Genomic DNA, 23,463 nt, shown 5'->3' on the forward strand with positions numbered 1-23,463 from the left:
CTTAGACTTGTACCCTTTTGTATGATAACATTAGGTAGCAAGCTTCCCCCCTTAGCTTAGGTTTTCCTCATGCATTGTTTAAAACACAAACCACACTCTTTGATTTTCTTTTCTTAAGAGCTTGTTATTTCCGCTCCATTCCCAAGCATAAGTCTCCAAAGGTCGAGCAGCGGAGTGCGAATGTAACTCGTTCACCTAAAAAACACAAAACAAACAGAAATTAGTTAGCCGAGCTACGGTAGCTCTGATTCTGCAAAACAGATACGTAGGCAGCGGGGTAGGGCCCGTGCGAGCATAATCCTTTCTTTTCCCTACATTTTGCATTCATTTTAGTCCAGATTAGCATAGATTTATTACACACCCATAGTTTTAGACACAGGCGTGGATACCATCGAGTACGATGGGCGCGAGGGGTGCTAACACCTTCCCCTCGCGTAACCGACTCCCTTACCCTTTTTCTCTGGTCGTGAGACCGTTGTTTTGTTTTGTGGTTTGCTGGCATTCCCTTCCTTTTCAGGATAAATATGTTAGTGGCGACTCTGTTAATTTTCGCGGTAGCGACAGCTGGCGACTCTGCTGGGGATAGGTTCGACCTGTTGCTGGTCCGGACCTAGCGAGTCGATCCTAGCGCTTGTGTGTTTATCTTTGGGTGTTTTTACTGCTTTGCATATTTACCTGTTTGCATTGCATTCTATGTGCGCTTTTACTTTTCTGCATCATATTCTGGACTGTCTGGATTTCTATCTGTGGGTGGGTGTTTCAAGAGGTAAAAGGCCCAATACCCAGGCTATGAGTGATACCTTAGGAACTAGGACTAGAGTGGCCGTGACGGACAGAAGGCGTATGCCTGATTGATCTGATCACGTATCCACGGGCAGAGCTTGGTGGAATGAGGCAATATCGTATGATAGCGCCTACATTCGATCCTCTGTTGGCTTTTCGACCTACCCTGGCCTAGATTTACCCGTGAGTGGGGCGGGAATCAATCATTGCTTAACAGGTACATTGATGGTGACTTTGGTTCTTGTTCGAGGGTTACCGCTGTTCTTGTTCGAGGGTTACTGTGGTTCTTGTTCAAGGGTTACTGTGGTTCTTGCTCGAGTGGTTTTGTTCCTGTTATGATGACTATGGTTCTGTTTCTATTGATTATAGCCCGTGATCTACGGGGAGTTCTGAATTGGTGCCGAACCTTTGAACCTGAGTCGTGTAACTTTGAGGAAATCCAGACATGTCTGGTGGGAGACATCAAAAGTCCCACCACTTTGCATCATTGCATATTTACTTTTCGAAAAAATGATGTACAAAAAATAACTAGCATACATGTTCCTTTCATTTCCAAGGAATCATTTCTTTAAGCCTCGTGCCGAGCTTTTCCATCTCTTGCTTTCTAAAAAAATCAAAACACGGGGATTCCTTGGAAATCGAATGAACATGGCATTGCATTTATATAATGCATCTCATACATTTCATGCATAACAGGTGTTCAGGGTCGAGGATTTCTTATTCAGACTTGGTACTCTCACTAGATTCAGAGACTTGATTTGTTCTTATTGTGTGTTCAAAGATGGGTCATGGAACAACTTTGTGGGGATTCTACCGAGAAGAAAGCTCAGTTGGGGTTGTTTATGAAGACATGCAAGTTGTTACCCATGCTCAAGGACTCTTGGGAGTATGTTCTTGGCAAAGACAGAAGAGGGCCGAAAGACAAATCTATCTGATTCTCATGTCTTATGCTCATTTGCTTCCATGCTTGCTTTATTTGCAACTGGTTAAGCTCTTGTGTGGATATCTACAGATTCTTTGCTTGATGACGATGAAACTAGGTGTGAGTTCTATTCTGGGGCACCTGGTCATGATGTTAAGATCTTCAAGTCTTTGAAGTTGCTTGGGGCTCCCGAACGAGGGATAAGCAAGACATTGTCTATCTTGAGCATTGCACCATTTGCATTGCTCGAATCCCTAAAGCACTGACAAATTGCGTGTGACTTTGCCAGAATCTTCCGTCAGACAGTAATCAAGAGTGTTCTGCAGTGGCACCTCACATTCTCAAGGTTCTGCTCCATGTTATGAGTCACCTCCTCCTCTCTTGGAGTTTCCTTGTTTGTAGCCTTTGCTTGTCAATAGAGACAGAAAGAATGTAAGAAACAAGCTGATGAGAATCGTAATGCCTTGTATCTGAGTTACTTCCCTGCTTATTAGAATTTCAGTTGGTTAAGATTCATGCTTTGGGTGTTTCTCACCACAGATAGCTCTCCTGATTTCGATGACAATACTCGGTGTTTTCCATTCTCGAGGCCCCTGATCATAATGTCAAGCCTTACAAGGTGTTGAGGTACAAAGAATCCAGAACTGCTCGATGAAGAGATGTTTGAGTTTATTCATAATGGTTTCTACTGGTCATCCCATTTCATCTGCTGCAAGTATAATGTTTGTTCTTCCTCAAGGAAGTAACTCATGAGAATCACTTGCAATTGGTACTGCCAGAGGTTTCCTTCACAATAGCTATTGTGTGTTCCAAGTAATGACTTTGATAGCCAAGCGTCAGAGGTTATTGTTGTTCGCCGATAGTAACACAATGTGTCTCCATTCTTGATGGTGATTTCTGTTTCAGCAACTATATTTAGGGCTCCCGACCGAGGGATAAGCAAGACTCCGTGTTCTTGAGTTTGCATCATTGGCAGCTCAAATCCCTAAAGCATTCACAAACTTCAGTCGTTATATTTGGGGCTCCCGACCGAGGGATAAGCAAGACTCCGTGTTCTTGAGTTTGCATCATTGGCAGCTCAAATCCCTAAAGCATTCACAAACTTCAGTCGTTATATTTGGGGCTCCCGACCGAGGGATAAGCAAGACGCCTTGTATCTTGAGTTTGTGCACCACTTGCATGGTTCAAATCCCTAAAAGCTGGACACTTGCAACTTCTATACGACTTTGCCGAAATCTTCTTTCGTGAAGTAATCTAAAGTTTTCTACATGAACATATGCTGTTACTTGGTGTGTTTTTCACTATGGGGCACTTAGTTATCTGATTGAAGGCTGTCAACCATTCAAAGACAAGGTGCAAGACCTGATTGACTAAGGCTATCACATTCGCACCTGAGGGACAGAATTGAAGTTCTCCTCCGATTCAGCGGATCTTCTGAAGCAATAAGTCCATACGGAGAGGATCTCCTCAACATTGGCAATTCCTATTTCATCATGCATGTTCATGTTTAAGTTTTCTTGTTTTGTTCAGTACTGATTGCATGTAAAACTTGTTTGTTTTTGAACTATAATCATAATGCATTGAATATGTTTGTCTTGAAAAATCCATTCGCTTTTGTTCTTATATATGTTTTAATATGCTTTTTGTGATACTAAACTCTTGTTAACAAAGCATGATAACTCCGAAGGGAGAATGATGAACATAATACCAATAACCTCAAATGGTATGCTTTTGAGTAAAACCCTGTTGATGATGTACAGGCATTGTTTCAAATTCCTAAACACTGGAGATATAAGGGAGTGAAACCTTTGTTAACCCCTCTGAGCCTTCGAAGTAGGAGTTTCTTTTCTATATGAAAAAACCCTCACATTTAACCCAGGGGCGGGTAGTGTTCAGTTAACCTGATCGAGCGTTCAAAATTCATCAGGAGCACATATCTAAGGATACAACAATGGATATCCTTCAGAAGATTGGGGAAATTCAAATGCACAACGATTTATCCCTCACATCAGGAGGTCGAGACCAACATCAAAGCCGTTGTGGTTTATCCCTCACATCAGGAGGTCAAAATATGACGATACCACAACGGTAATTCTTCATCAATCAAGGACTCAGGCAGTCACAATCACTTCTAACAAATCAGAGATTCAGGATCACACGACTTGTTCAAAAGAAAAGAATAAATCAAAAAAAAAGAAAAGCCCGCTAAGTCAACAAGTTGAAAACATGTGACTTAGGCAAAAGTTAGGGCATCCCGCTGGACATCCAACTCAAAATTCAAAAGAATTTGTCCAGGCAAAAATTAGGGAAACAAAAAAAAAAGAAGCAAAAGCAAAAGCAAAACAAGGATTACAAAATAAGATCCTTAGCAAAGAACAAGGTCGTGTGATCAGACACCAAAAAACAAAAGGTAAAGTGATTGTCGTGTCCAGAAGACCTCATTGACTCCTCAATCATTTCCAGACTCCTTTTGAAAGATGAATGCTCGTGTCATGTTAACTGAACTTAGGACTGGAGAACATCATGAAGGGGGTGGGCACCAAATAATTTTGAGCCTAAAAATCCTTTTTTCTAAAAAAAACCGTGAACCTGACCACGTTACAACCCTGAAAAGTCCTAACTGAAGCATGGGTTAAATCGAAAGCATACTATACATGAGAATACGGTAAGCTGACTCCTAGGAGTTTTGCTAAACGCTTGAGTTGGTATCGCACCATCTTTCTTTAACAAAAAAAAACGATGTTACGACATCTTTTCAAAAAGTTTCTTTAAACTTCGAGACAAACATACTCTTTGCATTAGGATTATATTTCTCATAATAAACATTCTTTGCATGTGAACAAATGCTTAACATCAAGAAAGTTTCCATCGTGAACTTCAGATGAAAAGTTTTATCCTCCCGAAGGACAGGTTGTCTTCCGAACTCCTTTGAGTAGAGACAGCAATATCTCAAGTCTGATCACCCTCAGGAGCACAAAAGCATTTGAATACTCTATCGAGGAAATTTTCAATCAATCTGGGGCAATCAGGTCAAGATTCGAAGAATCTCTCTAAGTGCTAAGTAATCAGGGGCATTCATCCAACCACATTTGAAGCTAACTACAACACTGATCAAGCAGGGGCATGGTGCCAAAATTCTTGATACTGGGGCAAGTCAGTTTGATATTTACAGAAGGTCCTTACGAGACTAATCTCTTCAAAGTCCTTACAGGCTGGGGCAAAACACTATGCATTGGCATTCTCTCCTCATCAGGAGGTGTTCAGTTTAAAGTTCAGGTGTGAGCTAAACAATTTATGAACTTGAGAACCATCAGGGTCGTCATCCTCAGCAGTTAGAAGCTGGAAGTTCAATACTTGTTGGCATCCTTACAATCAATACGAATATGCAGAACACTATGAAAGCCAATGCCTGTTTGGTCCCTTTGAAGTCAACACTTGCTTGACCCATTAAGCCCACTTCTTGGTGGCATTCTCTTGTAGAACCAATGCATGTTTGATGCTCCGGCCGATACTTGTTTGGTGTTCTAATCAATGCTTGCTTGTCAACTCATTGAATCCATTGCTTGTAGGGAAAGTTTCAAAGCTCAGTTGTCTGACAATTCTGTTCGCTCTTGCATTTTCCCATTGTGGGTACACCCTTTCGAGTGCATCATGTCGATGCGTTGGAGGATCTAGCCAAGCGAGAGATTCTCATTCCCCAGCTGGGTGCTTCCAGATGAGGTTTTCTTTGTTCCAAGATTCTCATCTCCTCAGCAAAGCACAGCTCAATGCAATCTCTGTGCTTCAGAAGCCTTATTCCTCGGTGGAATGTCTTTTCCCCAGTTGAATCATGATTGATTGGTATCTGATTCCCCAGCAAGCTCTTAATGAGGTTCCTTGCCCGAATGCCTCATTTTCCCCAGTAGAGCTTTTCTCTCCCCAACAGATTGACCTGTTGTCCCCAAGAGAGTCATCTTATTCCCCAGTGGAGTGGTCTTAACAAGAGGTTCTTATGCCGAGTTCCTTATCCCCAGTGGATTTCTAATCTCCTTAGTGGACCATTATGCAGAAGTATTCATCTTCCCCACTGAGTCTCTCCTCAGTAGAGTTTCACTTGCATCCTCAGCAGAATTTGTGTCCTTCAAAGATTTCCCCAGCGGAACGCGTTCTACACAAGCAAGTTGGTCACTCCCCATCAGAGTTATCTCCATGACTTGCCCTTTATCTCCACATCCCTAGAATGTCGAGAATTTGCTTCTCCTATGAAGTTTCCAGGGTATTCCCCAAGCAGTCAATTGGGATGTTCATATCCCCAAGCAGGATTTATTTCCCCAAATAGAGCTCGAATCTAGATTTGATCGTCTCCAGCAGATTTTTGATCCATCTTTGCCAGCTCGCAGTTTGTGGCTTCTGGTCACTCATCTTGTCCTCCCCGCAGAGTTCCATATTCTCTCCAGGACTTCTTCAGCAATTCAGTGCTCCTCCGTTGTCTCCCTAAACAACGTTCGAATCATGCATCATTCGCATTGCATTCTCTAAGCGCATAGCGTCTTCCTTCTTAAGAAGGTTATTCCACAAACATTCATACATGCATCATGCATAAGTCATATCATATATGTTTCTTTCTGCAGGAAAGTTATCAAGATACAAATGCCTCCCAGAGAGCAACTCGCCTAATCATTACAGGCGCTTATCCTGATGTCTAAATCAGAAGAAGTTTGTCTCCCTCTCCCTGACATTGTCAGGTCAGATGAAAGTCATGCTTACTCCCGATGTCCCCAGATTGGTTGAAGATATTTGTTCCTATCCTGATTCCAGTTCAGTTGAAGGAGCCGCCTCCGGATCTCCCAAGATCTTCCTAAGGAGCAAGCCTGCTGATGCTTCAGATCAGTTGGAAATATCTACGTCCTGACGAGTTATTTTCGTTCAGAAGAAGAACTCATCTGCCCAGTCCTGATGCTTACTATCAGTTGAAGATGTTTTCTTTTCCCGGCGCACACAGTTCGGAAGAGATATCCGTTCCTATTCCTGATAAATCAGACTTTCAGTTGAGGGAACCGCCTCCGGATCTCGTCGATCTTACGAAGGAGCAAGCCACTGATACCCAGATCAGATGGAGATATCTGCCTGATTGACTTTTTCATTCAGAAGAGGATTGTTCTACTTATTTTCTAGCATCGAGCCTAGATCAGTTCAAAGACTTCCTTTCCCGGCGTACACAGTTCGGAAGAGATATCCGTTCCTATTCCTGATAAATCAGACTTTCAGTTGAGGGAACCGCCTCCGGATCTCGTCGATCTTACGAAGGAGCAAGCCACTGATACCCAGATCAGATGGAGATATCTACCTGATTGACTTTGTCATTCAGAAGAGGATTGTTCTACTTATTTTCTAGCATCGAGTCTAGATCAGTTAAAGACTTCCTTTCCCGGCGTACACAGTTCGGAAGAGATATTGTTCCTATTCCTGATAAATCAGACTTTCAGTTGAGGGAACCGCCTCCGGATCTCGTCGATCTTACGAAGGAGCAAGCCGCTGATACTCAAATCAGTTGGAATATCTGCCTGATGATTTAATTGCATCAGATGGAGATGTCGCCTTGGTGCCCAGACCAGAGATACTTACTACCCGTTGATGCCCAGATCAGCCGGAATATCTCATTTCGATTCCCAGATCGACTTAGACATCTATCCCCGATTCCTGTTCGGAAGACATCTGCTACGCCTGATGCCCAGATCAGTCGAGATGTTCCTTCACTTGATGCCCAGATCAATTGAAGTTTTTCCCCCTGCCTGTGGGGTTGCCTGTTCCTTCTTATCGCAAGTTGGAGCTACTTAATTATCCAGATCAATTGGATTTTTTTTCTCCCTGCTTGCGGGGTGTTTCATTCTTTCTTAGTACAAGATGGAATCTTTTATTGATCAAGAGTGCAAATTTTCGAGTTCATTCTGGTATTCAATCTCCTTCCACCTCAACGATTCGAAACTTTCGTTTCTCACTCGTCAGGTTCAAGAAGTTTGAATAGGGGCAGCTGTTGCACCCCAAAATTTGCCCTCTTTTATGTGCTATAAGTTATGGATGGCGTTTATTTCGTCATTCGAAAATGGAAGAAAATAATTAAAGAGTTTCTATTGTTTTGAGATTGTTAAGTCAAGAGGGTTGTGAGGTGAGTTGCAAAAGAAATGAGTCATGGTACAAGGTTATGAGCTTAAGGAGAGCGTTGTGTTCAAGGCGCCATTATACGTTCGATTTACTGGTGGCTCAATATATGAGTCAGGTTTGAATTAAGGGATTGATATTGAATTAGGATCCCAATGATTGGAGGATGAATTTGATTTAACGTTCTAATTGATCCTATTATTCAAACTTCGTTCAAAGCACTTTGATTTATCAAGAATTAATTCAAGCTTGCAAAAATGGAAGATTCATTCATAAAGTTTTAGCACACGAGATTCTATAATTCAAGTCATGACATTCATTCGAATCATTCGAAGTAATTCCTTACAAGGTTCATCATTCAAGATTCAAATGTCCAAAGATTACAAAAATATTCAAAAGGCCCAAAAGTCATCCATACAAAAAACCATGTTCATTACAAAAAAAATCCAAACGTATTACACCATATCCATATTCTCATTCAAGCCCAGGTCCATTACAAAGAAATACTAAAATGTCCATTACAACATTCAAATTCCAGCAACATTCTCATTTGCAGGCATAAGATATGATTTTTCTCTTAAGAATTTAGAATCAAATTGTTTCATGGCCATTGTAGTATTGCCCCTCTCCAAGCTTCATGACTGGTTTCAGTTTTCCTTGACATAACATATGTGAAAAGAGACATCAATTTGCATAGCCTGCACAATTCATCTAAATCTCAGTTAAACCGGTTCAACAAACTGAATAAAAGAGAGAAAAACCGGAACTGGTTCAGCAAAATAAAAATCAATTTCGAAGAGTGCAGCATATAACAGAAGAGAGAACTTATTATCAGGGGGAACTGATTCAGAAATAGCGAACAAGAAAAAGAATGGTAACAAACTCGGAGAAGAACTCTCTCACGATTCTCTCTCCAAAACCTTCAATCTCTTTCAAACTCTCTTCAATCTCCTTCTCCAGATTCAATTCCATAAAGCTTCTTCCTCGAGATCTTCGACACACTTGACTCTTCATTCATCTTCCTCAACAAAACCTGTAACAGAAAATCTTCATTCACGGATTCAACCTTCTGAAAATTCATCACCACACCTCGCTCTTCATCATCAAGCTAACCTTCATCTATACATCACCGTATCTGAAACAACAGCAACAACACTAATCAGCTTCAACATCCACCATCATCAAGCGCGACAAGAAGAGAAAGAAGAAGAGCAATCGCAACAAGAACGTAATAGAATTTTCAGAGGAGAAATTCAGAAAGAGCTTCACACATCAATCAACATCACCATTACCACACGTTAATCATCATTATCTCGAATCATCCTCGTCTTCATCAACGTTTCAATCATCAAATCGCCAGTTACTTTTCATCTTCATCTGCGCAACAACAACAATACAACGACGTCGTTATTACCTCGCATCAAAAATCCGAATCGGAAACGATAGAAGAAATCAGGAAGAAGACAAACCAGAAATCTCACATCGCGGCAAACCTTGAATCCTCTTCAATCTTTCAATCTTCACTCCGCGTTCCTTCAATCGCCATAATCAATGCTTCAATCTTCCTCGTCAAATTCAACTTCAAAGCAACGTCCTCATCATCATCGCCTAAGTGATGAAACATAAACAACGATAATCGAAACTGAGAGTGAGAACCGATCGGAGAGAGATTACGGAAAAGATTGAGGGCGTAATCGGAGCACCGGGACGAAGACGAGCGTTTGTTCGGAGGTGAGTCTGCCGCGAATCCGATCGGAAGCGAAGTCTTCGCCGTCGCGCCGTCGTTCGTAAGGAGGAACTCGGTCCAAAGAAAAGCTGAATAGCCACAAGAGTAACCCTAATCCCTTTGTTCATACTTAATTAATTAGTTGTTGTTAATTGGAGTATTATTTTGAATATTAGTAGGATAATTTGATTGGTAATTGAAAAATGATGTGAAAAATCTCTGGATCATTAATCTGAATGTGAAATCTGAATGTTGATACATGATCCTTGGGCCTTCATGCGAGATTTGCTGCACCACACTCCCTCTTGGCCCACGCACCCTCTCTTCCAAAATATCTCAGAAAAAACAAGTTGGTGGGCCAATATCTGTTGGGCCCTGCGCCCAAGCTTCTACTCTGCACCATAATTTCACATTAAACCCCCCTGTGTAGAATGTTTTCTATTTTAGATTAGTTTTTTGTTTACTAGTTTATTTTCTATCTCTCTTAGTGTAATAAATCATTGATGTTTTTGTTATATTTTGACATGATAATAGAATGTAAAAACATTGATCTTTGTTAGACTTTTGCATGATAAAAATAAATAAAAACATTTACTCTTTTCTAGTTAGAATTAGATTTTTTGTTTTCTATATTTGTTTTAGATGATAAAAAAGAATAAAAACATGTAATATCTTTTGCTCATTAGAATCTAATTGTTTTGCTACATAGTTTAGTTCTAATTCTTTGATAAAATGCCATAAAAAAACAATTTAATCTTGTTAGACTTTTGTTTAGGATTTACTTAGAATTTAATTTCTCTTATTTTCTATGGTCGGTGCATGCTTCCTTGTTATTACTGATTTGGTTGTTGAGATGTGCGAGGTACTTCGAGAGGGCCTTCGATTGCTTCGTGTTCCACTTTATTTGTGGGACACGAACTCGCTTCCGGTGCGACTTGACTTGTGTTGTGTTCCACTTTATTTGTGGGACACGAACTTATTACCGATGCGATTCACCTGATCTCTCATTCATTGAGATGTATACTCCTGTATTGTCTGGATTGTGTTTCTCTTGCAGGTTGCTTATGTGGTTGTGTTTGATACGCACTACATAGCGGTTGTGATTTATTTTCACACCGCATCGCTTTGATGCTTATGCTGGACTCCTGGCTTTGATGGATGTTAGATTACGTGAAGTTTCTTCTCTGCTTATGCCTGCTAGCTCATTGCGGATTTGCTATCCGTTCGGTATTGTCTCCCGTTTCATTTTATTTCTCTTGCACTTTATCGCTTTCTCGCATCATCCTTTAACATGAGAAGTAGGACTTAGACATGCATCTGGCCAAGCCCTCGAAAGAGGCTCTGTTTTTGTTGGTGTGTTTATATTTGTGCTTTGCGGCAGGGAGTCACGGTGTAATAAGTCCTATATGGCACTCCGTTAAGTCCTCATGGAAGGCACGCGGAAAGGGTTAGCAATCAACCCCCGCCTAGTCTCATCGAGTCTGTTCAGTAAGCGCACGCTACGCGTTGCTCGCTTCTGAACCTGCACAAGATCTTGTTATCGAGTATGTCAGGAAAAGGGTTCATGTAGCCGGACCCCCGCCTTTCTTATAGCTCGCGTCGCTCGACGTTGATGCTCGGTGTACGCACGCACCGTTTTCCTTTATGATCCGTGACGGCTTGGTTGCTGAGAGGGGTCCGCCCTCTTGTCTATGGCCCGATCATTTTCACGAGGTCTAATGCTTGGTTGACTTGGGTTGAGTTGCTCCCCTTGGCTATGGCGGGACCGCTTTTCTACCATTCGGTCAGTACCGTTGGTTTGTTTGCTTTACGAGTGGATGCTCGTTTGTGTGCTCATTGTTTGCTTTCGCCTTTTCTCCCGTAGGTTGCTAGCTTAGCTTAGACTTGTACCCTTTTGTATGATAACATTAGGTAGCAAGCTTCCCCCCTTAGCTTAGGTTTTCCTCATGCATTGTTTAAAACACAAACCACACTCTTTGATTTTCTTTTCTTAAGAGCTTGTTATTTCCGCTCCATTCCCAAGCATAAGTCTCCAAAGGTCGAGCAGCGGAGTGCGAATGTAACTCGTTCACCTAAAAAACACAAAACAAACAGAAATTAGTTAGCCGAGCTACGGTAGCTCTGATTCTGCAAAACAGATACGTAGGCAGCGGGGTAGGGCCCGTGCGAGCATAATCCTTTCTTTTCCCTACATTTTGCATTCATTTTAGTCCAGATTAGCATAGATTTATTACACACCCATAGTTTTAGACACAGGCGTGGATACCATCGAGTACGATGGGCGCGAGGGGTGCTAACACCTTCCCCTCGCGTAACCGACTCCCTTACCCTTTTTCTCTGGTCGTGAGACCGTTGTTTTGTTTTGTGGTTTGCTGGCATTCCCTTCCTTTTCAGGATAAATATGTTAGTGGCGACTCTGTTAATTTTCGCGGGTAGCGACAATCATCAGCAAAGAGAACATGGGAAGGAACAAATGTTCCTTTAGGGCCTTTGATTAAATCCAAATTACCACTATTAACAAGGTTTGAAATAGACCTGCTAAGAACTTCTTCTGCTATACAAAATAGGAGAGGAGAGAGGGGGTCTCCTTTACTAACTCCTCTTTGACAATCAAAGAAACCTTCTGATTTACCATTTATAGAAATAGAGAATTTAGCTGATTTTAATATGATTTCTATCCAACCACAGAAAATGACATTGAAGCCAATTTTTTTTAGAACTTTTAGAAGAAAGCTCTGCTGAATGATGCTAAAGGCTTTCTTTATATCTATCTTTAAAGCCAAATTGCCACCAAAAGCTTAATTATACAAAACATTGATACCTTCAGAAGTCAAGCATATGCAATCCTTGATTTATCTACCTCTAATGAAGCCCCTCTAGTTTGGAGAGATGATTGTAGGCATCACCTATGCTAATCTTTCAGCAATGATTTTGGTAATAACCTTGAATTTGAAATTGGCTAATGCAATAGGTCTTAAGAGATCCACTGTGTCTGCATTGTTGGATTTGGGAATGAGGACAATATTGTTAGAGTTATAGTTAGGTAGTATCCAACTAGTTCTAAAAAATTGCAAGGTAGCGTTTATCACATCATGAGAAACAGTATCCCAGAAAGTTTGGAAAAAGAATGCTCCAAAACCATCTGGACCTGGGGCACTTTATTTGTTTAAGCTGAAAATTGCACTTTTAATCTCCTCATTGCTAGTCATCATAGTAAGCAAAGTATTAACTTGGTCACTAATGAGAGATGGAATGGATTCATCAATAAGGCCATTATCTTGAAATTCACTGTTATTGCTGAAGCTTTGTTTGAATTGGTTAACTATATATTCTTGAAATTCCATAGGACCAGTCATGATGTGATCACCATCCCTTATGCAATTAATCTTGTTGGTGGCAGACTTGAGTTTTGCCAATTTGGGAAAAAATTCGTGTTTCTATCTCCCTCTGAGTGCCACTTAATTTTGGCATTTTGATGCCAATAACTTTCTTCAGCCTGCAGACCTTTGTCAAGACAGACTTGAGCTTTTTTTCTTAATTCCTACTGAAATCAGAACTTCCATTGGCATCAATGTTGGATTGAATAGTGTCCAAATTGGATTTGGCTAGTTGGACTTGATCAGTTATGTTGCCAAAATTAGTTTTAATCCAATTCTTAAGCACCTCCTTAAGATGTTTAAGTTTTTTATAGATCACTAGCATCGGGAAACCAACAATAGGGAAGTTCCAACTTTGAGCAATAACATTGCTGCAGTCCGGGTGCAAAGCCCACATCTTAAGAAATTTGAACTAAGAGCTAAAGGAAGGGGTATGGTTGTGAAAATCAAACAAAATGGGAAAGTGATCAGAGGTTGTTTTAGTTAAGGTACAGCAAATATTAGAGGACCAACAGTTAAGCCAGGCTTGGTTACAAACTACCCTATCCAGTCTTCTTTCCACAAGGTAAGGACCATGTCTCCTATTGCTCCAAGTGAAGAGAGCTCCTCTGGTGGGTAAATGAACCAAAGAATTCCTATCTGTCCAAGCTTGAAACTCTTACATAGGAACTCTAGCTGGGGAAAGTCAATGATAGAATTGAAATCCCCCAAATAGAACCAAGGAATGGGATGATATGCTTCTAACTAATCAAGGAAGTTCCAAAGATTTCTTCTGGAAATATAATTTGTTGAAGCATAGATTGCACATATCCTAAATTTCTTCTCTCCTTCTTCTACTAACATACTGATTGATTGATCATTGCAGGAGATTACTTGAGGGTTCAAGTGAGATTTACATAAGAACCATAAATTGGGTAGTAGTAGGTCTCTATTATTGACTGCTAGAATTTTATAGTTTAATTTAGCCAGTCAAGGCCTAGAGAAACTAGAATTATCCATCCAAGGCTCAACAATTAGGACAAAGTCTAGAGAGTGTGGAGAACATAACTTTTTCAGTGCCAATTTGGAAGAGGCATTGGCAATACCTCTAATGTTCCAAGATAGACAAATCATGGGGTGGTACTAGTAGACTCCACCTTTGCCCTGGTTTTGTGATTTCCACTTGGTTTAGCCAATTTTTTGATTTTCTTCTTTTTATGCTTCGGTACTACTTGTTGAAATGGAGCATCAAATTCCTCAATATCATCTTCTATGTGCACCTCATTATCTCTGTCCTGCTCCATCTCAGCCATGTTAGCCCAAGATTGTTTGAGGAATTCCACATCATTCACCTTTGGGTTAGAAGGAATTCCATGTGTTGGAGAATCAATCCTCACCAATGCCTTGTTCAATGAAGGATCCTGATCTCCTAAGAGCTCATCCTCTAAGTTATGCTGCTGAGAAGCATCAACAAAATCAGATTCACTTGAGTCACTGTCAGACTGCCTGGGTTTACCTAAAACCAAAGCTCAGCCCTGATCAAGCAGATTTTATTTCTGGGATGGAGGTGCAGTATTAATGGTTCCAATGTCTTGATTGTTCTCAACTTGTTCTATTTCTTGGGAAGGGTTTGGAGATACTAATTTGCTAGCATTCCTTTGGCCAGAGGCTTGGGAAGAGCTGGGGTCAATAATTGGAGTTGTAAGGACAGGAACCGGTTCATCCATTATGTTCTCAGTAATTGGTTTAACTAAGTAGAATTTTTTCCTTCTTGCTTTGAAGTTGCTAGTTACCATTGATTCTACGACAATTTCCAACATTGTGGCCAATGATTTTGTAGTGATCACAACAATCCAGCAGGTTTTCATAAACAACATTAACAAAGAAGGCGAAGTTTGTTCTTTCCACCAGAATGTTTTCTCTAATTTTACCTGTAAGGTCTAAGTCAACTAGAATTCGAGCAAAGTGACCATAAGACCTCTCAAACATATACTTGTTAGTGGCTTCATCCATACAAAATAGAGTTCCTATACTACTAGCAATTGCAAACAAAATACGAGGTCTCCAATATTCTTGGGTTAGACCAGATATTCGAATCCAAACCTGAGCAGTTGATTGATGTTATGTCATAGGGCTAAAATCCCTAGTCCAAGCAAACAGTTTCAAAATACCAGGGGAGAGGTTCCAAGAGGGTGAAGCTCTAACCGTTTTGAGGTCTTCAATAGTGAAGAAGGTGAATTTGAAGTAGCCTTTACCCAGAGAGATAAGACCCCATTTGCCTAGAGATTTCCAGGAATTGGAAAGCTTGAGACACAAGTCATCGACTTTGAGCGGAGTATCACCTTTGGGATAAATGATTCTACCATGAAGATTTAGTGGTTTCCAATGCAGCCAGATATTCATCTTTGGGGATAGTAATTGCAAGTCTATATCACCCTTAATCAAAGGCTTTGGTAACTGACTTGTGGGAATATCACAAATGTTGTTGACCATTTGGGCGAAGGTTTTATTTGTAGGTTTAGGGATTGGATGTTGATCAGAAGGAATTGCATCGTCGCTAGAGCTCATACAGGACCAGGGGATGTTGATGGATGATTTCATAATGATCGGAGACGGAGATTTAGACGGCGGAGAAAAAATGGTTTGCTTCAGCATTAAGACTTTTCATATCCTATACAAAGCAGAGGATATAAAACCAAAGAAATGTGAAAGATTATTCTGATAACGACTTCAGTCCCTTCAATCTGGAGGTTTTTTCACTAAATTTACAAAAATTAAACCACCTGATTATAGTACTATTAAGGTAGCTATATTGTAGTCTTCTCAATATATACTTTGTATGGTGTTCACTTATATAAACACAAGATACAATATGGTTGATTCTAAGAAAATTTCAAGGGGATCAATGTAGACTCTAAGAATACTACAAGGTAATAAATTAGTGTTTGTAAATAGAAATAATAGTTTTTTTTTTGTTTCCTCATTATTGTCTCCTTTTAAAGCTTTCAACTCTTAATCTAGTGTGGCCCTCTTTTGTCACCCAAGAACAGTACGTTATACCACTACTAAAAAAACTCGAATTTCCTGCGGATTTACCTGCGGATTTTAGCTCAATTTCCGCAGGAAACACGTTACCTGCGGATTTTCCTGCGACTTTTCGTCCCCAGCTAAAACCTTCGTGGGTAATAATTTCCGCAGGAAATTCCGCAGGTAATTCCGCAGCTAAATCCGCAGGAAATTTCCGCAGCTAAATCCGCAGGAAATCAGCATGAAAATTTAAACCTAAAAATGTTATTTTTCATTTAAAATGTTATTAATTGTATACTAAAATAACCATAATATAAAAATTAAAATTTAATTTAAAATACTTTGAATTTAAATAAGACAAATTCATATACAACTTATTACTATAAAAATTGCTACAAAGTTAGTAACAAGAATTTAGATAGTCACATTACTAAAAATGACTCAAAGAACCAAGCTACTAATGATCATTTGTCCACCTAAGTTAAAAAGATACACCAAGTCAACAAGAAAAACAGTACAAATCAGAATTTATTATATTACTAAGGTCTTCTTCATCTAATTCATCGACGCCAACTTCATTTGTTTGATCACTTTCATTACTGGACTACTAGCTTCGTCCTCTCCCGGAATAGTTGGATTATGAGAAATCCCCAACAGACAGAATTTTTCACCTCAGAGCTAGCTTGATTCACATTCAGATTAAAACAGTAAGATACGGTACCACCGGGTATCTGGCCTCCAAACCACCACAACAATAATCATAATTCTGAGTGAGATTGATGGCCAGCCATTTTGTAGGAAACTTATATGATGAAAAATCTGGATTCTCTTGAGCATTATTGCTCATTATTCCCATAAAAGGAATCGCCTTCTCCATGAAATTTGATGATCCACGCACCTCCCTGCCACCGAATTTCACATAAATATCATCAAACATGTGTTCCCAAAAACACTTTTAAACTTTTCTATATGAGATCTTATCTGGGTATACAATACAAACATATAGAGGAAACCTATAAGAAACACCATACTATTATATAATAATATGAAAGATCATGAGATACCTCTAAATTAACAAGCCAGCTGTTTGCTCCCGATCCGAATCCACGGTTGAAATGATAAGCAGGCAATGGTCCATCCAAACATACTGCCAAAAACAAATACTCATATTCAGCCAAATCAAAAGCTATACAAAATTTCAAGTTAATCAACTAAACAAGGTTGGTATACACACTTTAAGGCCAGTTTGTCAGATGCACTGTTTTATTCACTCATATAACTTAGCAACTTGAAATAATACAAAATTTGGGTAAATTATTTGAAAGAATTATAATTTTCAGAAAAAAATTCAAAGAAAAAAATAATTTTAAAAAAGGGTTAGAAGTGGATTATACCAGCTGCTTTAGCAACAACAGATTTGTAAATAACAATATTAAAGAAAATGTAATGTGGATATGGCTTGCAACAAGTTCCCTATTGATTCCTTCTACATTCATCAAAGCTACTATTTATCTCCGAAGAGCCTCTGCAACAACAAAGCCGAAGAAAGAATCTTGTATTAGAAATTGAACAATTGATGGAGTGAAACAACAAGTATATCTATCACGTTTGTATTTGTAATAAAACATAGTACCGTGTAAGCCAAGTACATTCTCAACATTGAGAAACTTTGCATGAAGGTCTATCTCTCATTTCATTGACCTAGAAAACAACTGCATAAAACATAGTACCGTGTAAGCCATGAAATGCTACTATGTTGAAGTGACAAAAGTAACACATGTCATGATTGAATCAACAGGATCCATGTTGATACCTGGAAGACAACTCCAAATGATCCATGTCCTACAACACGCTCTGCCATATAGCTTATAGTCTGAAACATTAAGAAATATACAAAACTATTCAATGTAAAAATTCAACAAAATTGAGAAAGAATATCGACAATTAAGGATAAAAGGATAAAACCACACCATATGAAATTGTCACCCTTTTCAATAGGTATCTCATCATCACTTATTAACAATTAGTAAGATACTTGCCAATCACTAGACATATGAAATCGGTCATATGCTAATCAATGTAAATAGATTCTAGTCAGCAGGAAGTTGAACAGGCATAATACCAAAATGTTTAAGATTTGTTTCATTTTTTCAATACTTAACTTCAAGGAGAAATGCAGCTATTCCTAATTCAAAACCATTGATAGCTTCCAAATTAAGGGGGTATACCTGCTTTGGCTGACCATTTCTACCACCAATAGTAGTCACAATGATATGTCCAGTCTCGGTTCCATTGCCGCTGTCAACAACGGTAGCTTCCATTTCCTACAACAGAATAAAGCTGTAAGCAACACCGCCCGAAATTTAACATCAAACCAACACACACAAAACAATTCACAAATTAGAACCTTCATCATCACAAATTCACAACAACTCAGATCAGCATCATAACAACTTTCAACCACATCCATTCAAGCTTCAGACCTGCAAAACGAGATTCGAACAACATCAGATTCAGCAACAAGCCATGGTTCAATATCAACGCATTAAGTTTTCGTTCGCAGCTTCACATCGACGCACTGAGTAAATCAAACGTAATGCAATAACTGAAACCGAGCAGCATCACGCAAGCATCACAGGCATAATTGTAGAATATTTATTTTAAGTCTAAGGTCATATGCTAGTTAATCATACCCTCAATCATTATATTTATTTTAAACTCATGCACTCAAGATCCGCATGTTTTTATTAGATACAAGGCACCCCACAAGTTTTGTCCATGCATTTTTTTATTGGATCTCGACAGTTATTCATGTGAAATGTTTGAATAGAACCATTTAATCTTAGAGAGGCAATAATAATTAAGATTCATATACACAAGGGTGAGGACAACACTGTCTTGGTGTGAATGAGATATTCATAATAGACATAGGATAAGAATAGGTATGACAATATCTATTAACAACCTACCCATTATAGAAAGTTATTCTATAAACAATTATGAAAATTTCTTCATACTATAAAAGAAGAAAGGTTCATTTCAACATTCTAGTTTTTTTCAGCAGCTTTCCAATGTGAAGGTAATATCATTAAAGTGATTTGAAATTGAAACTTTGTATATGCTAAAAAGATGTTAGAAAATATTTAAGGAAATTGTATTTGATATATGCAGATGGCTCCAGTTAATGATGTAATGCACACACCTGAAGATGACTTACCTGGGAACATGAGTGGTTTAGAGGATGAAGAGGTTAGTGTTGAAGACAATTGAAAGTGAGTCTGCCCTGCACTGCACCTAAGACAAGGACATTGCAGAATTTTAGAAGAGTCCTCTCCTGGAATATTATCAAAAACACAAAACTCCAAAGCTGACTTTTTCAATTCAACACTTAACGAATATCACCAATCTTAAACCCGGTCATCCAAAAAAACAACGAGAGCTTCACCTTTTCTCTGTTACACGCACACACACACACGCACGTGATTAGAGTTATTATAACTGACAGTGTTAGAGGCAGTTGTGTAGAGATGAATTGACTTACCTGTTTCGGCCGACGACGAGGACCCGAAGATTGTGTAGTTGGATTTTGTTAACAAATACAACTAGGACTATCAAAATATACAAAATGCTGGAAAAATTAGCATTGAAGTACAATTTAGAAATTAACCTCCTTGCAGTAGTTATACTGCAGCATCTGCTAAATATATCAGAACTTAAATCAAAAAGTATAATAACTTAGCTAGAGAAAAATATCCATTGATGTAAACCTATCTAGCACCGACACCTCTGAAAAAATGTGTCAGTGTCGCGGACCGAAACCGCACAACACACTTGTGATTATGTTTAATTTGTGTCTGTGCTTCATAGTTCACAATCAATCATATATCTAACCCTAGAAGTAATTCTTAAACACATTTAACAATATGAAAAGATTAGAATGAAAATAACACCCACTTTATCATTGGTTTTTCAAATGAAGGAGCAATTGAAATACCTGCAAGTTCACTACTTTCCTCAGTTGTTGTAACTACCGACGTTGGTTCTTCTCTGAATCGCTGGTTTCTTTGATTGGACTTGTTCTTCTTCATCTTCTTCACGATTGTACTTCCCTGGCACTTCCTTGTTCTTTCGCTTCTTCCCCTTCATAGTATAAGCCCGTGTCATTTTCGAATCTGCAAATCAACACATGGATCCAAAACGGTGCTGTTTTCGTGATATTGTATGCGAAATTCGAATCGGATTGCTAGAATTTGGAGAAGTTTTTCTGAGGTAACGATGAAGATGAAAACCCTAAACTAATTGGGGTTTATCGGGTGAAGAAGAACAAAAAGAGGATAACTAGGTTTAATCGGTAATTAAATAATTTATATCATTTATTTTAATTCAAAATAAACAATTAAATATATAATTATTTTTAATAAATCAATAAAATTAAAAACAATAAGAAATACACCATCTTAACTTTTAATATATATTTACAATTTACAATTACAACTAACAAGAGATTTAAAAGTATACTTAGTTGTGAAGAAGAATGGTCGTGGTGGAATGAGTAATGGCTTTGTCAACTCCAAACGTGAACGATGTTTGAGCGATTTCGAGATTTCTCTTTTACGAAGGTTTTGTTTTCAGCGAACTCCATACGTTTGTAAGGGTAAGGCTGAGTTGAAGTATGTAGGCGTTTTTGTTCTATCGTTTCAACTTGAAGCATTTGAGAAATTATTTTTAGTATTGTTTAACTGGAATCGCAATTAGCTTTTAATTTTTGACACATAATCACCATTAGCTTAATGGTTAATAGTATTATTACATAACTAATATTTATTTTTCAAATAGAATTTACTTGAGTATTATTCAACCATATTTAATTGATACCCACGAAGATTTTTTTTAAAAAGGTACTTCCGGAGATGCATCTGCGGAAGTTGGGTGTATAAATGAAATTTTGCGTGGTGTCTAAAAAATCTATGGGATGCATTGAGAAATTGTCCACCATGTTTGGAGGTATTTTTCATGTAGTCGCCATTCCATATGGCGCCACCTACTTTTTAAAAAAATAGTTAATATTTTAATATCTGATCTGCAAGTAAATTCACAGGCAAATCCGTAGGTAACAGTAAATCTACGGGTTATTGAATTAAAAAAAAAAAAGGAGGCGCAATATAGAATGGTCAAACATGGTTATTGAGGTAATATTTTTGAAATATGAGTTACTTATAAATTTTTTAAAAAAATTGATTATTATAAAAAAATCTTCGATACCCATTCTCAAAAATTTTAATACCTTTTATTAATTTTATTTTTCAAATTTTTTATAACTTTAATTTCATTAAAAAATTAAGGTGAAAATTTAAAAATAACACAATTCACAATAAAATATTAATTAATATATTAAATAATTAACAATTAAATATAATGATTAATTTAAAAAAAAAATGACAAAAATTGCTATTACTTTTAGAAAATAGTTAAATTTGCAGCAAAATCCGCAGGAAACTTTCCTGCGGAATTACCTGCGGATTTTGTATAATTGTTTGGTTTTAATAAAATTGATATCCGCAGCAAAATTCGCAGGAAACTTTCCTGCGGATTTACCTGCGAATTTTGCATTATATTTTCGTTTTATGTTTGAAATATATAAACCGCAGCAAAATCCGCAGGTATTCCTGCGGAATTTTCTGCCAATTCTTGAACCGTAGGAAAATTTATTTTATTTAAGAAAGTCCCAGGAAAATCCGCAGGTATACCTGCGGAATATATTCCGCAGGTAATACGTGTATTTCTAGTAGTGTACTTTGAGGTAACTGTTGAACAAATTATGACAATTATGGGGAGGAGATGAATTGTGGTTTAAAAAAGTTTATTGAAATAGTAAGAAATAATACATGAAGAAAGAAGAAAGAGAATAATACTAACAATGAACATAATAAATAAAAGATATAAGGGATACCAAAATCACATAGAATTTATCTTAATTTGGTTCAAAACTACAAGACCTATGTTTAGTTTTTAAGGATAGCATATTGAGATTTTCCAATATCAAAACAAACTTTATAAATATATTTCATCACATCTTCAACATGCAACTTTTACACCAAACTTTTATTATCTCTCTCTAATCTTATTTATAAAAAAAATCTATTATTTAAAAATATTGAATATTTTTAATAACTAATGTATCTTGACAATATTTTGTCTAAATATATTAATCATTCAATGTATTTAAAAGATGAACTCTTTCTTATAAATAAGAGCAGAGGAAGCATCACATATTCAACTTACAACAACTTTTATCTTATAAGTTGAAGAGAACAAAACTCTCTTATTTTATAGTTTTAGATAAGAGTAACATCACTTGCTACACAAATTTCTACATAGTGGTTTCTTTTGCAGTACAAAAATATATAAGTGAAGAATATGACAATAAAAAAAATGAAAAATGATATTCTTACATCAAATTTTTAAAGTACACTGTAGATACTGTTCACAAATACGTGAATAATGTTTTTCATTTTATTTTGACATTTTTAATACATTTTTTTTTAAAACTACTTTGGTTAATAAAATGTTAAAACTTGATTAATACAATTCAAAGTTTGGTTAATATATATTTTGACATAAAAAAATTAATATATACAGTACATATTTTGGTTAATCGTATTTATAAAGTTGGTTAATACAATTTATAACTTGGTTAATGAATTCTCAAACGTAAAACAAAATTAATAGTAAAATAAAGTTGGTTAATGAAGTGTAAATATTGGTTCATACATTTATAATTTATTGTCTAAACATGATTAATAGTACATATTTTATTGATTAATGAAATAGTGAAAGTGGCTAATGAGTTAGTAAAATAATTGGTTAATGACTTATATTTTTATAGTTAATACAATTATAAAATTGATTAATGACACAATTTTATATTTGTGTTATAAAATAAATTTTAAAAGCAAATATTTTTTTCAAAAATATATATATTTTTAAAATAATATTATTTTATTAAAAAATAATATTTACCGTGTAAATACAGTAAACAGTGTATATGATATAAGTATTGATGTAAAAACGGAGAAAGAGGAGAAGGCTTTTTTATAAAGATTTTGTGATTGCTGTGATTTTTAAATGATTATCAGTGCTTTCTATATAGCTGAGTTGTCATAAGATTTTGCAAAAAGAAAACAACGGAAAAATCTTAAGACCCGTCTATAATCGATTATGGCCTAGATATAATTTATTATAGCTATAAATTTATATTAATTCTTATTAATTATATGAAGAAATTTATATTTTTTTTCAAAGATAATACTAATAATATTATTAGAAATTTATTACTTGGGTTAAAAAGTTGTAAAATTTATTATTTTATGATAACTTTATAAAATATAAAAAAATATTAAGTAAATAAAAATTTATAATAATAAATACTATAAATAATAACACTATATAAAAATAAAATTATGAAATAAATAACTATCACAAGTATTAGACAAAAAGTTAATTAATATTTA

At 37.2% G+C, this 23,463-nt stretch overlaps 1 protein-coding gene and 1 long non-coding RNA gene across 5 annotated transcripts; both read right to left on the minus strand.

The window, feature by feature from the left end:
* Window positions 1–14,055: 14,055 nt before the first annotated feature.
* LOC131623083 (uncharacterized) lies at window positions 14,056–15,418 on the minus strand. The gene is made up of 3 exons (XM_058894107.1): window positions 15,131–15,418; window positions 14,719–15,028; window positions 14,056–14,441 (listed from the first exon to the last, which is right to left on the minus strand). Exons 1-3 carry the CDS (start codon window positions 15,416–15,418, stop codon window positions 14,056–14,058), a joined length of 984 nt encoding a protein of 327 aa, XP_058750090.1.
* Window positions 15,419–16,420: 1,002 nt separating this feature from the next.
* Window positions 16,421–19,972, minus strand: LOC131622993 (uncharacterized). 4 transcript variants are annotated; one of them, XR_009290063.1, is made up of 9 exons: window positions 19,947–19,972; window positions 19,170–19,246; window positions 18,360–18,435; window positions 18,181–18,276; window positions 17,766–17,825; window positions 17,586–17,664; window positions 17,347–17,477; window positions 17,017–17,239; window positions 16,421–16,854 (listed from the first exon to the last, which is right to left on the minus strand). It is a non-coding gene; the product is annotated as an uncharacterized LOC131622993 (long non-coding RNA). The 4 variants fall into 4 exon arrangements; XR_009290064.1 differs by lacking the exon at window positions 19,947–19,972 and adding an exon at window positions 19,346–19,713 and having other exon boundaries at window positions 19,170–19,240; XR_009290065.1 differs by lacking the exon at window positions 19,947–19,972 and having other exon boundaries at window positions 17,017–17,099; window positions 19,170–19,297.
* Between the last annotated feature and the right edge of the window lie 3,491 nt (window positions 19,973–23,463).

This window comes from Vicia villosa, unplaced genomic scaffold (assembly GCF_029867415.1).
Source record: "Vicia villosa cultivar HV-30 ecotype Madison, WI unplaced genomic scaffold, Vvil1.0 ctg.000048F_1_1, whole genome shotgun sequence".
NCBI classification, from domain to species: Eukaryota; Viridiplantae; Streptophyta; class Magnoliopsida; order Fabales; family Fabaceae; genus Vicia; species Vicia villosa.

What these genes read in the sequence shown, in the direction of transcription:
- LOC131623083 (XM_058894107.1), bottom strand. Translation starts at nt 15,418, where the DNA reads ATGGTCAACAACATTTGTGATATTCCCACAAGTCAGTTACCAAAGCCT. An exon ending in CTATTGAAGACCTCAAAACG is followed by an intron (nt 15,029 to 15,130) that starts GTTAGAGCTTCA and finishes TCAACTGCTCAG; the next exon opens with GTTTGGATTCGAATATCTGG. An exon ending in AAATTGTCGTAGAATCAATG is followed by an intron (nt 14,442 to 14,718) that starts GTAACTAGCAAC and finishes CTTTGGTTTTAG; the next exon opens with GTAAACCCAGGCAGTCTGAC.